At 36.8% G+C, this 18,698-nt stretch overlaps 1 protein-coding gene across 1 annotated transcript; it reads left to right on the top strand.

Annotated features, from left to right (window-relative positions):
• Window positions 1-13: 13 nt before the first annotated feature.
• LOC137401215 (SNW domain-containing protein 1-like) lies at window positions 14-11,108 on the top strand. Its single transcript, XM_068087614.1, has 11 exons — window positions 14-44; window positions 2,181-2,256; window positions 2,377-2,448; window positions 3,583-3,834; window positions 4,886-4,992; window positions 5,473-5,647; window positions 7,667-7,849; window positions 8,173-8,308; window positions 9,058-9,284; window positions 10,167-10,321; window positions 10,628-11,108. Exons 1-11 carry the CDS (start codon window positions 25-27, stop codon window positions 10,821-10,823), a joined length of 1,599 nt encoding a protein of 532 aa, XP_067943715.1. The 5' UTR covers window positions 14-24; the 3' UTR covers window positions 10,824-11,108.
• Window positions 11,109-18,698: the final 7,590 nt, after the last annotated feature.

Here is an 18,698-nt window from a genome sequence, read left to right as displayed (position 1 = left end):
GCGTGATCTGAGATCCGTTCAAATATGTCTATCTCGTTATCCAGGTAAACTAAAACACAGCTTAAACATTATATTTTTTTGTTTGTTATTGAAAACAAATTTTAAGTGTTTATTATTTAAATATATGCTTTGCTAGTTGAGTGTTTGAATAAAACTTTCTCATAAGTTTAGATGGTCACTAGCAGTCATCATCCAGTCACAGCCACTGGCATGTTCATCCATTTAGCTAATACCTACAGCATAGCTAAATGTATCGTAAATAGTAGCTTGTATGGTAAGATAAACCTCGTGTTCTTATTTTGCATTGTTAAAACAAGACAACAATGGCATTTAAAGCTAAGCCATCGATATAATAGTCAAACTGTTTAGCTGGTGAATTAGTGAAGCCTGTTTAGCCCAGACTGTTTTTTCAATCGAATATTTTGGGTAACTTTTAAACTTGTTTTCAACGTTTAAACACTTTACCTTGCTCCAAATTCATTATTGTTATAGTCATAAACTATTCAGCCATGGCTTGTTGCTAGCTAATTTGACAGGTTTGAACACTTGAATGGAGCCCCTAAACTTTACTACAAAAATAACTGCCAAATATACGTCAGCGGTTTTAGTTAGCGTGAATTTTAAAATTTGACAACGTGAGTGTACAGCAAATGTTTCGCTCAGATCTGCATTACTTTTCTTCTGGTTACTGCTTGATTATCTACTTTCTCCCAACTCATTTATCTAAACATCAATTTTATGAATGTACGTTACAAGAGTATCTTATCACTGTGATCAATAATATACAGCCCCCAAGGATAGCTGACGGCTCTCATATGGGCTGGGTTTAATGATGGAGCTCTGTTGGGATGAACCCAAACACGGCACCCGAACAAACAAATATGCTGAATAAAGCCCCTTGTAAATTTACAAATATTATGAACTATAGTGGTTATTTTACTTATATGTTAAATTCATTTTGTTGTCAAATAAATATAGTATCCCAATATTGTCACCATTATAATCAGACAGTTGCCATTCGCAAGCATTCGGGATATTAATAGCCACAATCATAAAATAGCCCAAATTCGGTTTTGTATTTAAATTTTGAGTATAAAAACTACACTGCACAGCTTTGCCTGTTGTTCCATCCTATTAGCCAGGTAAAACAATGTGACAACGATGAAAGACTTTGTCATTTTATATTAGGGGTGGCAAAATATTAATCAAAAACTAGAAAAATAAGGCCGTTCTTCGGGTAATTTCGGGTAAATTATATTCAACTTAAAGCATATGCTACGACCTTTACCAATTTTAAAATTAGTAAAAGTAAGTAATTTGAAATGTTTTATTTTGCATGGATCCATTATTTTGGTTAGGTATCACCTCTACATTGTAGAAATTCAAGGTTTGCTATTGTGAACCACGGGGTCTACTGACTGAATGAGCTAATGAAACGATAACAGCGAGTCGTGTTTTCCAAAACCTAACAAGGCAACGTGACCGCCCCACGAGAGTTGTGTTTGCTCCGAAACTCAGGCTAGCACAATCCTAACAGAGCTCCATCATTAAACCCCGCCCATATATTAGCCGTCGGCTATCCTTGGGGGGGGGGGGCTGTATATCATTGCTGTGCAGTTCTGGCACAACAATTCTGGCACAAACATTTTGATTTGTTTCAAATCCCAAAAATTACAAGAAATACTTCAAGTAGCCTAGTTACCCATTGCATTAAAATAAATTCATTTTTAAATTTGAACATAGGTTCTGCGCAAAAACTTGTAAATGTGTATTAAAAAAAAGATACGAAATTGTAACAGTTTAGTTCAATATTTAATAATAGTAATTCCAAAAACTGATCCTATTATCAAAACCCAACAATGATATCAGTACCATGATTATCTCCTTGGTGTACTATACTATTGTTTGCTGCCATTCAATCAAGCCTTTGAGCTTGATGTATTCATATATAGTAACACTGTCATCTAGCCTCCTACCTGCTGAAGTCTATTCTCATAAGACTCTTCTTATGTGGGTTTCACATATTTCTGTATGTGTGCTCTCTAGTTTCATGCTACCATGCATCCTTTAATTTTTACATTTCAGTCTGTCTTAAAGTTTATTAATTCTTACCTGATTAGTAGTAGCTAGCTTTCAATGGAATCTAAAACATACTAATATGTTATGTTATTTTTTGGCAGTTTTCTGCCAGCACCCACCCAGTATGTTTACGATCGCGAGGAGGAAGAGAAAGCCGCCAATAAGACCTCTACACAGGTTAGTGTCACGATTGAGCTCAATTCATATGAGTCAGCATAACGAGATCCATGTCGCTTGCAAACATTTTAGAACAATATTTCTTCGTTGATTTGTTTTCAACTAGTCATCTTGTTACAGGTAGCACTCACACAAGCGTCCTCAGCTCCGCCATATGGCCATAGGAGGGGCTGGGTTCCTCGCACCCAACAGGTAAACATTGTTAGATTTCTTACACATGATTTTACCAAATTATTCTTCAACACCCCAGTTCAGTTTCATCGGTTGATGTCATCATCTTCTATGTTAATTATTATATTAATCAGCCTCTTTATCAATACAATTATCACGAGTCTTCGTGGATAAGGCGACCTTAGAAAAACAGCCGTAAAATCAAGGGGTTTATAAGAATATATGTATAAATGCCAACCCTATAAATCGTAACACGCCGAATGTATCTATCAAAGCAAAGGGCTGCGGCAATGGAGTGGCTTTTGTAGGCTTAGTATAAAACGTTTCTGATTGGTGTTGTGTCTCCTCTTATTTGAAAAGAGGTGATCATCTGTTTGCATTAAGCCAATGGAAAGCGTGTTTGCGTCTCACGCTGACCTTACTTTCTCTTTGCAAAAACACTTTTTATAGCTATTTCTTCTTAGTGTCCATTGCATTACAGCTGTGTAGGTTTCACAAACTGTAGATCAATGGACTTCTGATGATTATCTATTGGGCAATAGTAGTAGTGACAGCATTTATTATTAAACTAGATGAATACCCGGTGACATTGCAAGTGTGTTGCACAGTGAGTTGCAAGTGACATTGTGATTGACCAACCACAGACCGCTATTGCTGTCATAATGTACTATTATCGAGTGAGAGCTGCTTTGTGTGGATGTGCACGCTCTTACTGTGAGAACCAAAACTGGACAGAAAAAGCTTGAATGCACCGTTTCCATTGCAGTTTTTTTAAATGAATCGTTACACGTGGCTTTTCTTCAAGTGCAAGCCATGGCTCTGTATAAAACAAACTGGGTAAAATGATACCTGCTCCATGAGTTGTAGCTGTTAAAATTAAGTTAGAATGATGTCCTTTCGTTTACTTTCAATCAGAGTTACTCTCGTATTAGACAGACCCCTTAGTTTGGTCACTTTTTTTGCGCATGCTCAATTCCGCTAATATGCCGGAATATACTGTATATTTATTTGTTGAATATATACCAATTGTAAATTATTTCAGCGGTGTATATAAATTGAGTGTCCCATTTTGTTCCAAGTCGTGTTCACTTTTGGAGTGGCTTTTTGAAAAGTATGACAATAAAGGGCAATATGTATGGTTTTGTCTGCGCTTAGGATTACGGTGATGGAGGGGCGTATCCTGAAATACATGTGGCCCAGTATCCACTCATGATGGGAAAAGCCAAGGCAACATCCAATGCACTTGCCAAGTCTCTTGATGCTGATGGAAAGGTTCGCTACGACCTTATTGCGAAGCAAGGTCATTCGAAAGACAAGGTGGTGCACAGCAAGTTTCAAGATCTTGTAGCAAAACCGATGGAAGATGAGGAAAAGCTTCAACGACCCGATGAGGACAACATTGCCGAGGTACAGCTTATCAGTTTTATCTCTGTTCTGCCTGTTGAGTTGCCATGGTATTGCTTATCAGTTTCATCTCTGTTCTGCCTGTTGATTTGCCATGGTATTGCAGAAATGCATCTCTTATTTCCTAGTCATAGAACTGATGGAACTGATATGGTATCGCAGAGGTACAACTCTGCTCTTCATTGGTTTTAAACCTTAAATGGCTTGTAAAATACTTCCTCAAAATTGATTGTTGTCTATTAGCCCCTGGCTTGCCACATGCAACCTTCCTTAAAATTCAGATTTATCTGCCTTTTGTTACATGCGGCTATACTCAAGTATAGGTAAATACACATTAATTAGTTCAGTTATCTACTCCAACTATGCAGTGTAGTTTTGGCTTTGCGGACTTACAATCTACATGTAGATACTCTAACCTTTTGGAAATTGATGATACATTTGAATTCTATTGACAAAACTTACATGTTAAACTTCTTCTTGAAACAACCATGGAGCGGCCGTATTAGTTACAATCAATCATATAGGTGCGTTTAAATGATTGGTTAGTTTAAAATAGAATTGTATTGCGATATATATAATATATATTTATATATATATATATATATGATTAAAAAGGTAAGAAGCACTTCTGTATTGTAGTCATTTTTACACAACCTTTCGTAAGGTGAAATACATTCTTTTATTGGGTTTTTTGTGTGTTCTTTGATTTCCTTGATGAAAAATTATAATTTACATGTACATGAATATAATCTAGAAATATTTTATGAAGTTACAAAATACATTTCAATTAGTTTGAAGGAGTAAATTGTTTGATAATCAGAATAGCAACATTTGATGTGTGAGCAACTACCAACAACTACCCGTAGCAAAAGGGCTGAGCAATGATGGATGATACTTGCATTCAGCAGGGAGATTGTACTTGTCCTCCATCACAGTCCATCACTAAGCATTCTTAAACAGTTACTCCGCCACATGTAATACTTCACAGTAGCTCTTTGTAAATTTCAGAAAGAGTTTGATAGACGAAGCATCCATGTTGACATTCTTTTTATAGACGACAGAAAAGACAAGATTAGCTCTGGAGAAATTAGTGCAAGGTAAAATATCTGCGGCCATGCCTGTCAAAGCAGCGGAGAAGAAAGCACCCGCTCAATATATCAGGTTTGTTTACATCATTTCAGTGTTATTTATTAAACCAAGTTTCTATTTTGTAGTGAAGTTCCTAGTGTCTAGGTTGTATCTGCAACAGGGGCCAAAAAATCGAATGGTTTAATTTCTGCTTTTAATCTTCAAAAAAAATCAGGATTAAAATGTTTAAATTAAGATTATTTTTGGGGAAAAATCATGGCATTTTAGGTTTTTTCACGATTCTCCGAAAATCAATGTTTCTTGAAAAACAATCTTGTTTTGACTCGTGTGTAACAAATCTGTAAACACTCCTGTTTCATGACTTAGCAAGTGTTATGAAGATAATTGACTGTATGTGTAGTGCAATGTTACAGAAGGACCTTTGATGTTAGAACCTGTGAGTTTATTTAGTAAACCTCCAATCAGGATTACTTGCGAGGTAGCAACTGTAGCTGGTACAGTTTATATAGTGGTATGGTGGTGTTAAATTCTTGAGGTATGTTGCTATTACAGATACACCCCTTCACAGCAAGGCCAGGCCTTCAACTCGGGGGCTAAGCAGAGGATTATTAGAATGGTCGATGTACAAAAGGATCCAATGGAACCTCCCAAGTTTAAGACAAATAAAAAAATACCACGGGGCCCGCCTTCACCCCCCGCACCAGTGATGCATTCTCCTAACAGAAAGGTATAGGATTTGCTTTTGCTGATTTTATGCAGCAGGGACTCCCTTGAGGTGTCTATTGCAATATCTGAGGCAACTCAATGTATTTCTTTGCGGACTCGTTGGACCTTTAGTGGTTGGCATCTTTATGGGTAATAAAATATGAGAGTGTTCAGAATTGCTCATGAATGCATCACATTCGCTTCAAATGACCGGTTGAGATAGTAATGTTTGCAAGTAGCGACCAAATACATAGGTACACTTTAGCTGGCCACAGGGAAGACTAATGCTTCGAATGGCGTGAAATTTTGTGATTATATACAGGAGATGTTGCTACATAACATGTTGAATGTCACTTATGTCCACATGGGAGCAATTGGGGCTGAGAGTCAAATAATAACAAAACATTTGCAGCAAATTAGCTAACGTCTAGCATTAAAATTTTGCTATATTCTTTCACATTCAATATCTGTCTAGCCCAGTTGGTAGAAATATACTATTAGAAAGCATTAGCTATCCAATAATCATAGTCGAATAAATGTTGTTGAACACAGATTCGCAGTCGCATGCTCATTTTATTATCATAATTAATAATTGGCTCAGAATATTGGCGTTTGATAAAATTTCAACAAGCTCAACAGAATATAGTCAAACTTTGACTTACGGTCCCCTCATCAACTGAGTTTTTCAACCAGTGATGCGAAAATTAAAATTTGAGCAAATATTTGACAATAACATCAGAAGTAGTTTACAACATACAATATTCCAAGTTTTTCGAAACATCACAGTTTGTATAAGTCTGGTAATTGAAGTCTGGTGAAATTAAAAATAAACCATCGAAAAATATAAAAATTAAAAATCATCCGTTAAATGGCTTTAGGCTTCACCCAGTCTTAGCCACAGCAAGAATCTACAATACTACCTCTACCTGTGACCATATGCATTGCTAAGTCTACACTGCTGTTCGTATGTATCCGAGACACAATAACGATAGAAACCTCTTTTTATTGCCTATTACTAAATCATTGTGCTCCTTTACATCTAGTTTTGTGCATGATTTTATATAATATATCTATTTTTTTTGCCAAGTATTTCTTCTGCAGCATTTGTTAAGAGGCTATCGTAGGTTTTGTGGATGTGGGACGAATTGAACAAGTTATTGTGTAGATTTCTATTATACTTTGCTCCATTATTAAACAAGTTTGACTAAGGAAGCATATCTCAGAATTAACTAACTTCCAATAAACAGGCCTGATTTTTTAGGGAACCGTTTTAATATCTTTTATGGAAGATTTGCAGGAAATATCTTGAACGTTTTCGACATACGAGCTTAATGGGTTAGGGAACTGAGCTTGTCAATTTTCCCATATCTCAAAGCATTATGTTCTATATAAAATAACTAAATACAAATTAATCCTTTCTCAACTTCTGAAAACCTTCTAAAACAAAATACTCCGATGGACAAACCCTTTTTAATTGCTCTAATTCACTTACACTTGCAAAATAACAAATACATATCTAGTGGCTATGATCTGCAATAAGATGTAACATTATTATGTACAGTTTGGAGTTCTTACCTCCGAGACAGATGTAGTGAGATGGTGTGAGAAAGACTCGATTGCAGCACGTTGCAATCAAGTCGGTTGAAATCCAATTAGAAAGGCTGAGCGATCCTGTTCTTGAAAGCAGCCTCTCGTGCTCTTGACCACCTAGCAGCCGCATCGAGAACTGTCTTGTATGCTCGTATCTCAAATTTTCAGGCAAAGGCAAAAGCTTTCTTGGAATTTTGCTCATATCTCGAATTTCTTGCGCGTTGGAGCACTCGTATCTTCAACAGTTTTGGGAAGATTAGATGGAATGCATGGAACGGAAAATATATCATTGTGTAATCAATGCCAAGTGTTTCTGAAGTCTGCCAGCAAGCATTGTGCGATATAAGCATTTCTTTTATGTACATGTTTTTGGGGAACATTAGACAATTGTTAGTGCATTTTAATGCCATTTTGCCCTTGTTTAACTTCTCAATTGTGACCTACTTGGCAGGTAACAGTCAAAGAACAAGCCGAGTGGAAAATCCCTCCTAGCATATCAAATTGGAAAAACGCCAAGGGCTTCACAATACCATTGGACAAGCGACTGGCAGCTGATGGGCGTGGCCTTCAGGGAGTTCACATCAATGAAAACTTTGCAAAGCTAGCCAGCGCTCTCTATATAGCAGATAGAAAGGTGTGCAGTTGCCTACCCTGACATCTCACTGCATTAATGTAGATAGTAATAATAGATGTATTTTCTGTATCATTGCTTTTGAGGCAGTTTTTTCATCCTTGATCTTTTGTTGGTTTAGATGTCATAGTGTAAAGATAAACCATAATGATGACAGTTTGTCTGGCGCAAAAACATGCAAACTATTTGTAACTCTGTAATTATCTTGTGATCCTATGAGTACGGCTTGCTGAAGTGTCTTAGCATTGAGGAGCTACATGTAGGCTGCTTCCTGGTGCTGCTCAACTATGCGTAGGCATTCATGCTATTTCACCTTTGTTGCTCAGGCTCGTGAAGCTGTGGAGACTCGGGCTAAAGTAGAAAAGCAGTTAGCTTCTAAGAAAAAAGAGGAAAAGGAAGAGAAGTTGCGAGAACTTGCGCAAAAGGCAAGAGATGAAAGAGCTGGAATACGGACTGTTGCTGGTGAGCAGCATCTCTCCTTTATTTAGTCTCCTTCTTTTGCTTAGCTTCGAACTCTGGATGATGTGTTCAGTGACTCATCTCAAACTGTCACCCGTCCTATATAAAAGGACTGTTCATTTTTGAACTTTTAAGAGCTTGTAATCACCTTTCCACATATTTTGCACCTACAACACAGCAGAGTAAGACATGGTGAATCTTTTGATACCAAATAACAGTAATGTGAATTTTGTTGCAAGTCGACCTTTAAAGGATGGTTTACATTATATCGCAGTATGTCCGTGTTAATCACCCAATACTTCGGTGATCGTCTGTAATAACATTGTTCACACCATCACAAACCCATCTGATTTTACATCAGCGAGTAGTCTATGACAGCATTCTCATTATACAATGTAGTCATAGAAACAATGGAATACTAGTCCCGCAGCAACTGTAATAGAATAAAATATAGATCAAGCAATCCGCTATGGCCAATCATCATAGCCAGTGGTGCACATTGCACAGGCTGTCATGGATGCTCGGCGAACTGTCTAGAAAGTTTGACGGCTTCAACCTTTTAACCGCATTGCCTCGACGATTCCATCAGTTTACGGTGTACACATAGTCGACGAATAATTGCAAAAAGAACAACCCTGACACACGACTAGATAGTGTGAACCAACCTTTGTGTCCTTACCACCTTTCTTCTCTCAACTAGACTCACTAAAATATAGTGCCCTTATGACAGTTATTCTCTCGCTTGTTTGTAGAGCCTGATGAGGAGGCTCGAGACAGAGAAGAAATCAGACGTGATCGTCATAAGGAGAGACAGAGAGATAGAAACTTGGCCAGAGCCGGTGCTGATAAACGTAATCGTATTCAGAGAGAAAGAGAGCGAGACATCTCAGAAAAGATAGCCTTAGGCTTGCCGAATACGGCTGGTAACAGGGGTGATTCAGAGGCTATGTTTGACCAGCGACTTTTCAACAAGGAGAGGGTAAGGGAGCTGCAAGCTCTAAATGCTTCTATTTGGTTATTACAGTGTATGTATATTGTGAGTGAGAGGCTCACATAACTCAGGGTTAGAATCTGCAGAAAAAAATGCTACATTTTGGTGAAAAATTTAGATTTTAGTTAAATCACCGTGTAGTTTTGAAGTCATTTTGTCAGTCCAGTTTATGCCAATCTAACTCAGGCTTTACCTTATTAACTGATTGCTATATATTTGCAAATTAACTCATTGCAGTCTCATCCTTAATTGATGATCACGCTCTCTATGGCCGGCAGCAATCTCTCTATGCACGACATTCAAAAGTTTTGGATCTCAGCTTTAAATTGGTCTGAAACAAGACTAGCTCGCTACTGTGTAAACATCCTGAACCCTTGTATCTAGCATATTTCAGCTAAAATTCTATTAATTTCCGAAAGCAGAATCCTTAGTAGATGTAATACATCGTAGAGATATAACTTGAGATTTATTTATAACTGCATAAATTATATAACTCAAATAAGTCCAATAAGCAATGGCTTGTTTCTAAGACTTAAATAAGTTTAATTAGCAAGTCACAGGGTAGACCTAGGATACAGTTATACAGTAAGTTATAAAGTAAGTTATACAGTAAGTTATTCAGTAAGTTATAAATTAAGTTATTCAGTAAGTTATATGAAGGAACTCTTAGTGATAGACAGTGACCTTTATACCTTAACTCTGCAGTTGTTAATATCAAAGCATATGATGTTATCTGCGTTCACTATTCTCATTACACTTATAAAGACTACTTGTAGAATATCATGATTGGTTGATGATTTTATTGCATAGACACAGGCTCTGCGGCAGCAATGAGCTTGATAGTATTAACTGCTACCGTTTCTGCTGCAGGGCATGACCTCAGGTTTCAAGGACGATGAAGCGTATGACGTGTATGATCAGCCATGGCGAAAAGATCAGACGATCGGCTCCAACATATACAGGCCTGGGAAGAATATCGACAAAGATTATACTGATGATTATGAGTCGCTAGTCAAGAGTAACAGGTTAGTTGAGTAGCCTCTTCTTCTTTGATCATCTGAATGCTACGCGAGGATGTTTCTAGCGATTTTTCATGTTGTGTTTCACTTTGGAGCTCAAGATACATTCGGATTTTTGTTGTTGTGGACAAGCAACTCTTGACAAGTGTGTATCCTTTGGTGGGTTTACTGACAGAAAGAGAAGAAGATACTCATGGTCTGAAATTGCGACTGATTATTACTTGCATATGTTTTCATTATAAAGAATGCTTTAGGAATATTATAAACTTTTTCATAGTTAGTAACTTACTCTCTATCTTATTAATTTGGCAGATTTGTACCCGACAAGCAGTTCGCTGGTACAGATCGCTCTCAAAGGAGGGATGGGCCTGTACAATTTGAAAAGGATGATGACGATATTTTTGGTCTCACCAAATTTTTGGAAGATGCTAAAAAGGGAGCTAAACGGCCCGCAGCAGACGAGAGAACCAGCAGTCGGTATGAAAGGAAAAGAGAGCGCAGGGAATGACCAACCTTCCCTCATCAGTCATGTATAAAACCTGTCTACTCATATGATATGTTTACCCAACTGCATTACCATCTAATTATCAGCATGTAAAAGAAGGCCTTTTATGAATAGAAATTCATGGTAGAGCTGCAGTCTACTATATGAAGAGCAGTTTTGTACATATTTATACCAGACATTTCGTTAGCTGTTGACTATGTATTTCTCCATTCTAAAGAAAGGATGTTGCACATCAACTGTCTTTTTGACACGAGTTCCTTGTACAGTGTAAAGAAAACTCTTCAACTTATACAATAGAATAAATTTGAGGATTTCAAACAATTATCCTTGTCCTCTGTGAGACGCACATATTCGCTAACAGAGGTTAAGTTTTAGCTTTGGTCCATCAATTCCAAGTCAGAGGCTATATTTTCTGTAATTTAGTATCAAACTCTGGTTACATATTCACGGGATATCCTATCATTGGACAGCTGGTGGCCACCATTAAATTTACACACACATCCCACGCCCAACGGGCCGCAGTAATGTTGGCATGGGAGAGGGCATTGCTTCACATCGCTTCTATCTTTGTCCAGACACCTGCAAGAGACATATCTATAAGTGACATGTTGGAGCAGTTTATTATGTAAAGATGAGCGTAGCAGTGTTGATCTAATAACAGATGTGATGTTAGACTGTTTTCTGTTGAGGATAGGGAATGCTTATACATTGGGTGCTGTCATAGACATTCCCGCATCTACATGTCAGTTTGCAGTATAGTCGTACCTTGACATGAGTGCCCCAACATACAGGAAAATTGTGATATGAGCAGCCTTTTGACCAAGTTTGTTCTTTGAGATATGAGCTGGTTTTTATTGCTCACTATCTGGCCAAGTATACGAGAGACCGCTTTCAAAAACGGCATCGCTTGGTCTTTTTCCTCGAATCAGTTTGAAAAATGTTTTTAAAAGGTTGGCTAAAAGTTAAAATAAAGGCGAGGAAATATGCACCAAACCAGAAAGGAATAACAACAAATTTAAAGTAAGTTGAGTAAATGATTAGAATTTAGCTTCAAGTGTATATTTAGTAAGCTAAATTAACCTAAGTTAAATTCAAAGTTTCTGTTACGAAGCGTCACAAAAGTCTCTGTCTCGAAGGTAAATGCTCACAGTAGTGTTTATAGTACTGTTACATTTTATTGCAGATTTTGATAACTAAATTGGTATTTGTTTTTTTATCATTGGTACTAAACTCCAACAGTTAAAGACACGTATTTCTACCGTGATATCCTTTCTTATGAGTTTTTTTCCATAGTATGGTAACGGATTAATTTGTATGTAGTTATTTTATAAGGGAAATAATGCCTTGAGACACGAGTAAATTAACATACGAGCCTATCCCAAACACATTAGGCTTGTAGCCTAAGTCGAGGTGTTACTGTATATCGAATGCCACTTGCCAAACATGATTTACAAGGAAACAAATCAGTAGATATTGAGCTCAAACCTGCTTTTATTAACTAAATATCAACACTCCTATTTATCAGTACTATTTGGTCATGTCTGATGCATCATGAACTAAGGCATATCATTGGAATCAGGATGGTTTATTCAAGAAGTTATTGGAATATTCAATTCTATAGACTACTATGAAATGAGGTTCGGAGTTAATTTGTTCTGCGCCTGAGACTACAAGCATGCTAACCGTCTCAATATAATAAAGTTGTACAACTCGGAGTATGATTGATAGCATAATTATAACTGATGAGATTAACAGTGCCCAACAAGATAGTGTGCTGTGCAAAATAACAAGGAAAACAAACAGCTAACAACAGCTACAACCTACAACAACATGAATAGGATATAGTTCAAGAATATCTATGAGTGAAGTAGACATAGACATGACAGGTGTTGTAAATCTGACTGGACATAAAGACATGGTATGTTATGGGTAATGTTTGTATAGATAACTGATATGGCTAAATTAGCAAAATTGGAAGAAATAATGTTAATGTTTGTTAACAGTATGGTATTAATGTTAACTTATGCTGTGTGTACCTGTCATCACCCTTGCAGCTTAAATTGTGTATAATTCTGACTAATTTTGTGCATATTGTTCGAGTCTCCCTTCAAGTACACTTTGCAAACATACTTTCCAACATCATCTTCGTTTACATAGCTTAGCTCAAAAAGAACAGCACCTGTTATAATTAGTTTTTTTGTTATAGATAACGGTAATGTGGTAACATGGTTGTAATGCATGTAGAAGGACATGTAATTATTTGCTGTTTTAACAACATTTCCTAATTTTTTTACCTATTATGGCTGTCCACACATGTTGTTGTATATCGTGGCCTCTGTTCTTGCTCAGCTTCGTATCATTAACATGGATCACTACAAATCTTTTTGGAGTAACATAGAGTGTAAGTCAGTCGGTTGATCTGTAGACAGTGTCGAACCCCACAGGAAAGCCAAAGTGCTTCATCGAAGGGGTTCAATCTCTGTTCGATGCAATCTTTTTTCTAACACTTTAAGCGTGGCTTTGGATGGCAAATAGGCAAACTAACACGGCTTTTACCATAGTAAATACTAGATGAATGTCCGACATTACGCAGGTAATAAAATAACTACCCAATGAATTTGAGCAAGTTACCTGCTAAGCTAGTAACTTAAGCTAGTCTAAACCTTTACTATAGTAAGAGCTGTGTTAGAAGCCAGCATGTTACATTGCGGGTAATGATCAAGCATGCTAGTATTTTCCCAAGCCTTTAATCGTGTGTATTTTAACCAATGTAATGAATATTTGCGCTATTATTAATCTAGTAGTCTCATGGGTTGACTTGCCTGTCTGCAGACCTGGGGATTCCGAATTCAAATCATCTGCGAAACGGATTTTTCGAACCTAAAACTATCGCTATAGCTAAGCTGCTGCAGACAAATGACAAACACTAGATTTATATATATAAATTATATAAATATATGTGTTTATATATATAAATTATACTAGAAATTCTTTTTGGGAGAATGAATTCAAAATATTTCATAGCTGTGATCACTGGTCATGCTGAGCTTCACTGGTATAACTAACTATTTCTGACAATCTGGTTCTAGGACAGCAACCACTGTAAAGGTGAGTTTAGATCAATCAACCGTTAGCCAACATCTCCACTTTCTGCAAGCCATAAGTTTTTGTCAAAGGATTTTCATTACTTTCACCCTCCGTCACTCTCTTAAAACAATCATTTTACAACAATTCATTTGTTTTATAATTCAAACAATATTTGAAGTTACGGTCATATCAAGGTCGGTTACTGGCAAGGGTTCCGCAGCCATTTCACTGGTTCAGTATTACATTGCGTTGTAGCAATTATCTTCTCGGTGTTTATAGCGATGCTACAAATCTCTGCCATAGCTTACAGATAAGTTTACTAGTTTGTGTTTTGCTTTGTATGACCTCCCATTTACACTGCTCCGTTTTCAAGGAGGAAAGCAGTAAACAAAATATATACATGTAGATTGAAGATTGATTGGTGTGAACATGCTTTAAATTTTTATTTCTGTATGATTTCTAAACCCATACTACATGAAATAATATATATATATATACTTTATGGATCCATGTGAATGTGCCAAATAATGCCAAGCCTTGTTTAGCAACAGAATAACTCAGAATGGAATGGAATTGCTAGCCAATTTTCTTAGAAACAACAAAGCTATAACTAACTTTGAATTGAGCAGCAACTGGCTGGATTACTTGAGAATCAAGTTTTTAGCTTATGCTTTTGCACACACCAATGATATACAGCCTCCTGGGGGGGGGGGGGGGCTGTACATCATTGCACACACCAAGAATCAGGAATCCAATGTCACTAAAACTTTAAAAACAAGAGTTGTCAGCTTTTTATTTGAGAAGAGGCAACTCCTATATATTTGGTGATCTGGCTTATACTTGCAGTAATGTTCACAGCGATACCTTCTTAATCACAATCAACAAAGTCCAGCGCTGATCATAAAAAAGCCCATCCACAAAGTAAAGTTTGTCCTTCATTATGTGCAAAAATTAGACCAACTGTAGGTTAAATTTAGTAGGGAAGTGGAGGAAAGAAGGGAGTAGAGAGGATGGGGGATGGTGAGAAGGGATAGGAAAAGGGAAGAGAGCCGGGAGGGAAAAAAGGGAAATGAAAAGAGAAAGGAAGAAAGAGGGACAAAGAAGGTGAGGAGAGAAAAGGGAGGTAGAGGGCAACAGAGAGGCAGAGAAAATAGGGCAAGGAAAAGAAGAAGTAAAGTTAGATGTCATGACAAATTATCTTAGTGAACTCCATCTAAGACTGATTACCTTTAGCTCCTAGTAATGCTAAACTAAAAGCTAAAAGTAATCAACTTATTTCTGTACGATCCATGTTACCCTTTTTGAAAGTGCTGTTCTGCAACTTTTTTTGACAGTTCAGAAAGTGCATGTAGGTTGATAAAATAAATTAGTAGAAAAGCTATCACAAAGAGTAAGGCCTAAATAAAATCTAAACTGTTTATATATGCTATTTAAAACAGGTGTTTTTCTCTTAAAATACTCTTCTTTACATTAAAGTAATCTGAGGGGTTGGTGGGCCACCCTCAACAAGGCAATGTTTAAGAGGTGAATTGGCAATAAGGTCATGTGCAATGCAGATGTAACAGAAAAGCAACTGCAGGGAACTTTCTCTAAGCATTCTCACATGCAGGTTTTCTCCAGAGAATATTCATCTTTGCGAGTACTCTTCTCTCTCTTCTTCTGTTCTCTTTTAGAGCAGTTGTGTAAACTGAGTAGGTTCTCTGTCTTGACCTCTGCAAGCAATTAGCAGACCTAGAAAATCACAAATGATGGCAGAATTGAAGGCTAATACGAGTATTAACGTAACTAATATAGATATATCAAGTCTTTTAATTTTAGATAGGCTGGCATAGCTCTGAAGCTACTCATATTAACGGAATAGTCATAGCTAGCCTATTTACACAAACATGAGTAGGACAGTAAATATGGCTATTTATTAGAACCAACAGAACCAACTTCTGCTTTTCTCTGATATACAAACTCCAATGAAACTGATTAACTCAGCTTTTCTCCCCTATTGGCTTAATGCATTGAAGTCTAGGCCGGGATAATTCAAAAAGTTGTCTTTTCATCAGACCCTGTGCTTGAGAAAACTTGGCTGTGTAGTGTCACTTTGTTTTTCTAGACTTCTAGTTTAGATAGCGTTCTGACATCTTGGTCACTGTGATTGACATGTTTCTAGTATAGGTAGTTCTAAAATTTCCAGTTGATTGAAGTGCTAATTCTCGAAATATCGTCTACAAAGTGAGTGTATTTCAAACTCACCGAGAAGGGAAATGTGGCTGCAAACAGGACATTAATTTTTTAATGACACACTGATTGAAGTTCTTGGGAATGAAGGCTCAGAAACAGACAAAGCTAGAAAACTCTTGATTATTAGCAAGAAGGGCTACGTTATTTGTTTTTTTTTAAACCTTCTGTTTTTTTTTCATAAAAAACATACTCCATCAATCAGACTTGGTGTACTGTAGTAATGATGTTTCTTCAATTACCTCCAACACATCACTTTTTTGAGAGAGTGTGAAATAAAAACTATTCACTCTATGTAATTCCCGTTTGTTTCATTGTTTTGTACCAGCTTAGAGCTTCAAAATGGTATTTACTTTAAAAGGATATGTGCTATTATAAGTGCTTTTAGAGTTGCCGGAAAGTTTTTCATACATTCTAGAATCAAGAGACCTGCTCTTATATACTAAACTAGCTGTGCTACCCGGCGTTGCCCGGGTAATAAAAAAGTCTTTGGTCAGAAAATTGATTTGTATTTAACATATAACAACATCTTTCATGGTAACTTTCAAACTAAATATCATCAGAAAATCGTTTTGTCTTATAAACAATGAGAAGTAGTGAGAGTTGCTCACTATTAGCCTGCGCGCTATTAGCTAGTACGTTTAATAATGTGAGCGAACAGCTTCTCGTGATGTTATGCTATGACCCACGTCGTACGCAAATCTGTTGGGTATTTGCTCTCATATAATAACTTATATTGGCATGCTAGGAACTCAGTCTCTGCAGTCTACTAGGTAGGGTGTTGCACTAGCGATCGGCAGAAATGGAAGATGCGATTGCATCTTTTTCGGTACGGAATCTTTTATTCCAAGATTTTAAGATCTATAGCCAGAGAATCAAACCTACGAATACACATGCGATGACCAACATTGAAAAAAAAATGTAGATTAGGCTTCAAAGTTTTAAAAAGCGCAAATCTTTCTTCAGTCTTAGTAAGCTTTATCACAATAAAATTCTAGCACATCTGAGGGAAGTTCCTTATAAGTGATGGAGTCAAGTGCTTACGATTTATGTTATCAGGTAGTGCCTTTCCCCTGGTCTCTGGCAGTGTCACAGCACAAAGACCAGCTATGAGAGACAATCCTCCAAATATTACATATGGTAGGTTTGGCCACCAGTTGTTCTGCAACGAGAAAGACTCATAAGAAATACGGAATACAAGGAATCACCTGCCTGCTATTAGCTGTTCAACCATAATTTATAGAGATATGAACTTTATTTACAGGGGTCAATGGCGGTCTAGAACAAATCAGCCCATAAGACAAAAAAAGGCCTAAATTATGTGTATTAATGTGCATAACTCTTTGTGCATAACTCTGTTCTATAATGTAAATTGGCAAGGTGTTGGTACCTTGGTATAAGGTGTGGTGTTTTTTGGGGGAAATAGAAATGTAATGAATGGTCAGACAGATTCGAGATACAACTTCAGTATTTTAAACAGTAAATATCTAAAAAACACTGCTCCTCAGCATTAAAGGCATTGAGACGCCTGTTGTAACTGTTCATATCAAGTTGTATAACCCTAAAGCATAACCTTTGAAATCGTTCTAACGTTTCTTTCTCAGTTTTTGATTAAAAAAGCAAGACATACGTAAGCCAAAGAATATCACGCAACTAAACGTATAAGGAAATTATTTTTACCAATCGAGAAGAATGAATGCAGTTTGAATTTTAAATAAAGCAGCCATTTGCATTTCGGCTGCCTCTCATTTTGTAGCTAATGTTTTTGTAATTTAAAGAGAACCAAATTTCACCAACTAACATTTTTTATGAGGTGAATATGATGCGCTCACAAGTATACTTCATTTTCTCACAAGATTTACTGGAACCTGTAAATGCTACATTACCATTACCTCTGCAGTCAACAACATTTCTCTGTTGAGTAAAATTTTAGGGAAATTGATAAATTGGAATTGCTAATATATAATGAAAACTAAATAAACAATTATCCATATAGCGGTATCTAAACAAATAAAAAGAGATTTGCTTTCCTCATGTGCTAAACATTCTACACTCAATTGTATTGTATTTTAAGGTGAAGCTAAGCAACCAAAGAAGTAAAATTAGAACTTGAACGCTTTCTCAGCTAGTAAACTTAAAAAACTAACAATAATATAAATATAATAATTAGGGCCAAGAACATGTCCTATGGAGTGGTTGTCAAAGGTTAACACGACTATTGATATGCTAGAAACCTACGCTATAGACAATAAGAGGGGCCACTGCAGCACCCGCCCGAGCTAGACTCGATCCAAGTCCGATTGCAGTCACTCTCTCCTACAAACATCATGCATGAATTTAATGATAAGCTTGATGCATTTACAACACTCACCAAACAGATGGATCTAGAACTTGGAGTTGTAAACCCTTGCTCAACAGTTAGAATTCGAGCTTGGAGTTGTAAACCCTTGCTCAATAGCTGGGTCCTTCACTCAATTATTAAACTTACAACTTGGAGTTGTAAACTCTCGCTCAATAGTTTGATTTTGAATTTTGAGTTGTAAACCCTCACCGAACGGTTAG

Source organism: Watersipora subatra, chromosome 7, assembly GCF_963576615.1.
Source record: "Watersipora subatra chromosome 7, tzWatSuba1.1, whole genome shotgun sequence".
Taxonomy (NCBI): Eukaryota; Metazoa; Bryozoa; class Gymnolaemata; order Cheilostomatida; family Watersiporidae; genus Watersipora; species Watersipora subatra.
Note: the sequence above shows the minus strand (reverse complement) of the source record. Positions and strands in the feature narration are given on the sequence as shown.